Source organism: Panthera leo, chromosome D1 (assembly GCF_018350215.1).
Source record: "Panthera leo isolate Ple1 chromosome D1, P.leo_Ple1_pat1.1, whole genome shotgun sequence".
NCBI lineage: Eukaryota > Metazoa > Chordata > Mammalia > Carnivora > Felidae > Panthera > Panthera leo.
In genome coordinates this window covers 110,281,174-110,287,498 of record NC_056688.1, presented here as the reverse complement: position 1 = coordinate 110,287,498, position 6,325 = coordinate 110,281,174, and the positions used below count along the sequence as shown (strand labels likewise).

At 62.7% G+C, this 6,325-nt stretch overlaps 1 protein-coding gene across 3 annotated transcripts; it reads right to left on the bottom strand.

Moving 5' to 3' along the window:
- Positions 1-889: 889 nt before the first annotated feature.
- On the bottom strand, positions 890-5,307 carry NDUFS8 (NADH:ubiquinone oxidoreductase core subunit S8). Of its 3 annotated transcripts, none has more exons than XM_042904826.1 (7): positions 5,221-5,307; positions 4,069-4,126; positions 3,928-3,978; positions 2,987-3,076; positions 2,716-2,888; positions 1,141-1,269; positions 890-1,058 (listed from the first exon to the last, which is right to left on the bottom strand). In XM_042904826.1, the coding sequence occupies exons 2-7, from the start codon at positions 4,124-4,126 to the stop codon at positions 927-929; spliced, it is 633 nt and encodes a 210-aa protein (XP_042760760.1). In that variant the 5' UTR covers positions 5,221-5,307; the 3' UTR covers positions 890-926. The 3 variants fall into 3 exon arrangements, with proteins under 3 accessions (XP_042760760.1, XP_042760761.1, XP_042760759.1); XM_042904827.1 differs by having other exon boundaries at positions 5,164-5,233; XM_042904825.1 differs by lacking the exon at positions 5,221-5,307 and adding an exon at positions 4,872-5,019.
- Positions 5,308-6,325: the final 1,018 nt, after the last annotated feature.

Here is a 6,325-nt window from a genome sequence, read left to right as displayed (position 1 = left end):
CCTATCACAGAAAGAGGGCACTTGGGGCATTTCCCGCACTGACTGGTTCACAGAACACCCTCCTCTCCCTTCTTTCCGTGAAACGTCATGGGAGGTTAGTGTTTTGTAAAAAGTACTTTTGGAAATGACGGAGAAGGGGGACTCAGATCTCCGACCAAGTTAGTTTTCATCGGACGCATGCTGTGTGATTCTGAGCCGGTCACTTCACCTCTCTGAGCTGGTCTGCTCACAGCTGAGAATATACTGAAGTCCCTCCGCAGGCCCTGGCGCGGAGTTCGAGGGAGCCGTCTCTGACGATTCCGTCCACACGGGGCTAGCGTGTGGCCCCACAGGGAAACCACGCCGCTGCCGGGATTGCGAAGCCGGAAGTTCTGAGCAAGCAGAAGCCAAGCCTACAGCCAGGGCCAGGGGAACTTGGGGAGGAAAGGGGATGTGGCTGGAGATGAGACAAGGCCAACTCAGGTGCAGCGGGGTCTGTGTCACCTCCTCGTGACTGTCACCCACCACTCCCAGCAGGCCTCTCCCTGCCCCCAGGGAGGACAACGCCCTGGCCGGAGTTTCGGCCGCCTGATGTACTTCTGCCTGAGGCTCTGGGAGGCTCCATATCCGTAGAGTGGAGTCGTGGGAGGCCCTCGGGCGAGGGCAGGTCCAGCCCCGACCCTGTGGGCACCCAGGATTATGGGAATAGCAGACCCCAGGCCGAGCCTAGAGGCACCGCCCAGAAGACGGGCGTGCAGCAGGGCCGCTCTGGGCTGACAGCCACAGGGAGCCCCAAAGGGACCCAGAGAGTCCCACAGGGAGGCCGGGCCACCTCTGGTGGCCCCACTGAAGGACCTGTCTTGGGGAGGAGTCCACAGGCCGTGGCCGGGATTCAGGACAGAGGCGGTGCGGGAGGGCAGAGCTTCTTTATTGGGCCGCGGGGGGCGTCAGCGGTACAGGTAGTCGGCCTGGATGTTGGCGGCGATCTCGGCCTCCCACTTGTCCCCGTTGCTGAGCAGCTTCTCCTTGTTGTAGAGCAGCTCCTCGTGTGTCTCCGTGGAGAACTCAAAGTTGGGGCCCTGCGGGCGGGGGCGGGGCGGCCACGTGAGGTGGCTCCAAGGCGCCGCTGCCCCGGCCTCGCCCAACCCCATGCCCACTCACCTCGACGATGGCGTCCACGGGGCAAGCCTCCTGGCAGAAGCCGCAGTAGATGCACTTGGTCATGTCGATGTCATAGCGCGTGGTCCGGCGGCTGCCGTCGGCCCGCGGCTCGGCCTCGATGGTGATGGCCTGGGAGAGGGGCGCACGGGGCACCCCTTACCCTTCGTTCCTGTCCCCCGTCTGCCCTGTCCTGGAGGGGTCGCTCTGGGGCCACGGAACAGGTCCTGCCACCCACTTTCAGCCTGATGGGCCTTCCCTGCCGCCCCTCCCAGGAGGCCCCCGTCACACAGCCTAGCATGTGCCCTGGCTGACATTTTTCTTGTTTGTTAACGGCCGCCATCTCCCGCCTGAGAACCTAAGTCCCACGAGGGGAGGACTGTTGCCTACTCCGTTCACTGCAGGGCCTGTAGCCCCGAGGGGGGTCCTCAGGACTAGCCCAATTGCTGTCGGTGGCACGCTGAACAGCTCTCCCATTTATGTCTGGTTATCCCCCTTTAAGGGATGAGAAAATTCAGGCTCAGAGAAGTTGAGGGGCTTCCCAAAGCCACACAGCAAGTGAGGCTCAAAGCCCAGACCCGAAGGCAGGTCTTTAACCCTCAGTTTCTGGGTACGGCTTTGTGCCAGCAGGGAAAAGGCCAACCTCCCACAGCCCGAAGGACCTTCAAAGGGTGTGCCAAAGGCCTTCACGTGCCCCCCAGCAGTGTAATGCCCACATTCAGTGGGACCCTAGACTGGCAGCCTTGCTTCTTTGTGCCTCAGTTTCCTTGTCTATAAAGACAGGGATGACCACCTCTGCATCCTAGATTGATGCAAAGATAAGTCATGAGCTGGAACAATGCCTGATCCGTGGACGCTGCTCACTGCCCGGTGAGTGTTACCACCACTGCTGTTTGGGGGCTCTTCTCTGTGCGCCGGGGTGGCTGGATCAGAGACATCGAGGCCACCGCGCGTGGCCTGGAGCAGCCTCAGCGGTGGGGGCGGGATCACTGTGTGGTGATGAGTGACCACGGTGCCCGCTGGGGCTCCAGCTGGGCACGCCCACGGGCCTTCCCAGGAGCCTCAGCTGGATGTTTCTGTTTCTACACTAACAGCCCCCGCCTCTGGGTGGTCCATGTGGGACCCTCCAACAGAACTTGGAGCCGGGGGCTCCAAGGAGCAGCAACCAGGGGCAGGGAGGGCCTCAGCTGCGGCACGCGTGTCCTCAGGGCTGGCCCTGTGACAGGCACACGTGCACAGCTCCTGAGACTGCTGCTGTGTTCGGGGCAAAAGCAGAGACCTTCAGGGGCCGCCCCGTGGCTCCCAAGCCCAGGTTTCACGCCCCTGACCAGATCCCCAGGCGCGGGACCCACGTGGGTCATGTCACGTGGGTCACGCGGCCCGCTCAGGGCCACAAGCCTGCCTCCGATGACTCACTAACGCTGAAGCGGCCCGGCAACGGGACTCAGACAGGGAAAGGGGTTTTCCTGGGGACACAGCCAGCAGGGGGACCAGAGTTCGGGCCCCAGGCTGCCCAGCTTCCCCCTCTCCGCAGCAGGCTGCAGCCTCCTCCTCGAGGGGCAGGGGCCAGGGGCTCACCTGGGCGGGGCAGACGGCCTCACAAAGCTTGCAGGCGATACAGCGCTCTTCTCCGGACGGGTAGCGGCGCAGTGCATGCTCCCCCCGGAAGCGTGGGCTCAGCGGGCCCTTCTCGAACGGGTAGTTAATGGTGGCCGGTTCCCGGAACAGGTAGCTCAGGGTCATGCCCAGGCCTGTGGGCAGCATGGGCGTGGTGGTGGGTGGGGGCCCCTCCTCCCCAACAATCTGTGCCCAGGCCCCGCCTGTGCGGCCCCTTCCCCCCAGGGCCCACCTCGGATGAGCTCAGTCCACAGCAGGGTCTGAGCCGCCCGGTCGGTCACCGACTTCATGTCCATCGAGGTCTCCCGCATGTTCACGAACTCTGCAGGGGAGGTGAGTGGAGGGGCCGTCGTGATAGGGCTTCTCACAGCCGCACATGCCCAAGTCCCCCACGAGCCCGACTCAAGGAGAAAAGGCCTGGTCATGGGGTGCCTAGGGGGGTGCTCAGCCGGTTAGGCATCTGACTTCGGCTCAGGTCATGGTCTTGCAGTTTGTGGGTTCGGACCCTGCGTCGGGCTCTGTGCTGACAGCTCGGAGCCTGGAGCCTGCTTCGGATTCTGTGTCTCCCCTCTCTCTCTGCCCACCCCCCGCCCCCGCCCCTCCGACTCTGTTTCTCTCCCTCAAATAAAAAAAAAACATTCAAAAAGAAATTAAAAAAAAAAAAAGGCCTGGTCTTCCTTCCAGCTGGACCTCCCCCCAAGGGCCTGTTCGCTCACCAAAACTACCCACCTCAGCAAGCTCGGAGAGGCCTGCCTCTGGCTCTGGCCAATCCTTGCCCACCTTTCCCTGTGTCTGGGCAGCCATCTGAGCCCAGGAGTTGAAGGGGGCTGGAAGGGGGCTGGAAGGGGCTTGGGTGGTGGGGTCCTGGTGAGGAGGATGCACACCCAAGGCTCACACCTGGCAGTCCCCTGCCCCAACACACCCCCCCCCCCCACCTGTGCCACGCAGGGTAGCTCTGAGATGCCCGTGTGGCCACAGGGAAGGCTCCCCACCCCCTAACTGACAGACCCTGCCCCCATGAATCATACTCAAGCTTGATCGTCATGACAGAGCAGAAACGGAGGCTCAGAGAGGGGGGGCCTCTGGCAAAGCCAGGACTGGAACCCAGGCTTCCTCCCCTGCCTCTGGCAAGTCCCTGATCAGGAATGAGGCTCAAGGTGCCCCGGGACTCACTGTAGGTTGCTGCCACCATGCTGCTGTGGAGGCTCCGGCCACTGGGGTGCCCTGGAAGGAGGGGGATGACGCTGTCCGCGGCGGCCTCACATCGGGAGGCTGGGCCCCCCTGCGCCCCAAGAAAGGCTCCCCTGGTCCTACCTGCACGTGCGGCCTGGGCCAGGGCCCGAAGCAGCGTAGCTGTCGTCAGGCAGTGCATCTGCGGGCGTGAAAACGGAGGGAGACACGGGTGGGTCCCAGACCTGTCCCCGCGGGAAGTCTGGCACTGCAGGAGCCCTGACCCCAATGTGTCACCTGGTCTCCTGTTCCCCCCATTCCTGTCAGAGGCACACAAGGCCTCCCTGTCCCCAGGTGTGGCACCTCTCAGCCCTCCAAACCTGACTCCGCACAGCGAGGCTAAGATTTAGGGAGTATCTGTGGGCCCAAGTTCCATCTAGCTCACCTTCTAAGAAGCCTTTAAAACCCATCCCTCCTCTCTTCCCCGATCGGTGCTCCTGCCTCCCACCTCTCCCCTCCCCTGTTCATCCTCCCCAAGGCTGACCCAAATAAGCTGGCCAGCAGCCACCAGCACCGACAGCCTATTGTGTCAGGCACTGGGCTAGGGGGTCACACACACTGTCATAAGTCCTTACAAGGGTCTCTCCTGAGAGACACAGAGAAGCTGAGGCTCAGCCATGTTAAGTGACTTGTCCAAAGTCACACAATGCGGGTTGAGGGGTGGAGAGAGTGGGACCAGTATGGAACTCCTGCACACCCAGTCCACCCCCGTTGGAAACCCTTTTAAAGGCTAAAATAACCCTCGGGACCAAATTCTTTTCCCCAGCATCAAGGTCCTTCTGGACCGGTCTCCTAGCCTGCCAGGTGACCTTGGGCGGGGGAGGTCATCTGACATATTTTCTCATCTGTGGAATGGGGGCCACGAGAACGAAGGGAGGTGTACATGCCCAGAGCTTGGCATCTGGCCGAAGCTCGAAAGTGCCCTTCCCGTGATCTGTGACTTGTCTCGGGCCCATCTCTTAGGACCGCTGGCTCCAGCGCCAGGCACCTAGCCCAACATCTGCCCGACCTTCGCCGTGACCTCTGACCCCACAGACGCGGGCGGGGCATGCGCCTTGATGGTGCCGGGTCACGGGTCCGCTCGCGGCGCGCTGAAGGACACCCGGGCCGCGCGTCGTGAGCAGACCGAGATGAAGTCTGGCGCAGAGTCGACGGGGCCGACGAGAGCACCGCACTCACCCCCCGACGCCGCGCCGCCGAGGTCCGGCTTCTAACAGCTGACCCCTGAGCACCCACCTTGAAGCGCTGCCTCTCCTTCCCTTGCTGAGCGGCCTGTCCGCCGAGAGGCGGAGCCTACACTCTGAGACGCTGCCATTGGGCCGGCTGGTTTCACCTTTTCCGCGCTCATCTTTTACGGCGTACTCTGATTGGCCAATGGTGCTCCTGAAAGAGGCGGGATCCAGCAGCATCTTTCCTCTGATTGGCTAGGGGGGAGCAGGCACTTGAAGTTGCGTAGGGCGCCTCCATGTTGGGTTAGAGAGGCCAATAAGCGAGGAGTCCCCACCACCGCAGGCGGGACATCCGGGGCGTGGCTTAGGAAGTGGCTCCGGGTCGGACCCGGCGCCCCGTGCTGGAGGCCGGCAGCTCACCGCAGCGGGTTGTGTGTGATAACGGTGCTGAGAATTGCGGCCGGCAGTGATTCCGCGGGAGCCGTGCCTGCTCGGCGCTAAACCTTTACCCAGGAGCTCTGTATGGATGATTATTCTCGCCTTACAGCCGGGGAAATGAGGCACGGGCTGCAAAGTGCGGCCGCCTGAATCCCACCTGGATCTGTGTGACTCGGGATCCTTGTCCCTCAACAGCCACCAAACCTGTTTCCTCCCAGTGGATTGATTGGTAGAGGGCCCCCGGAGGTTGCGGGCACCGAGAAGGCCCTTGGGACCGCCTCTGTGTTTTGGGGAGAATTGGGAGGTGGTCATGGAAGGCTTCTTGAATGATGGGATGTCCAGGCTGTCCGCGAGGAGGAACAGGGCAGTCCAAGGGCAGGGCAGGCGTGCCCACGTGCGCGCAGAAGTCCTCTTGAAAAGGAGCACGCCGGGTGTGGGGGCACAGGGCCCTGGCGGAGCCCCCCAAGGACTCGTGTGGGTCCTGACTCGGCGGGCCACTGAAGGGACTCAGGCTGAGGGGTGGAACGGTCCAGCTTGGGAAGATCCTCGGGTGCCCTGAGGTCGGGCCCACGGAGAACGGGGAGGTGACAGATGGCCCCGGGCCTGGTGTTCCGTGTGTGGATTGGCAGGTTCTACAGCATGATACAACCCTCAGGACTTTTCTCAAAGTTGGGACTTGGGAGGTGAGCAGGGAGTGTTGAGCAGGGATCCCCCAGGGTTTAGTTTGGTGGGTG

Bases quoted from the DNA above. Each gene is read 5' to 3' on its own strand.
- NDUFS8 (XM_042904825.1), bottom strand. From the start codon at position 4,940: ATGGGCCCGAGACAAGTCACAGATCACGGGAAGGGCACTTTCGAGCTT. The intron at 2,889-2,986 runs GTGGGCCCTGGG...TGCTGCCCACAG, and splicing joins GTGGACTGAGCTCATCCGAG to GCCTGGGCATGACCCTGAGC. The intron at 1,059-1,140 runs GTGAGTGGGCAT...CCCCGCCCGCAG, and splicing joins CCGTGGACGCCATCGTCGAG to GGCCCCAACTTTGAGTTCTC.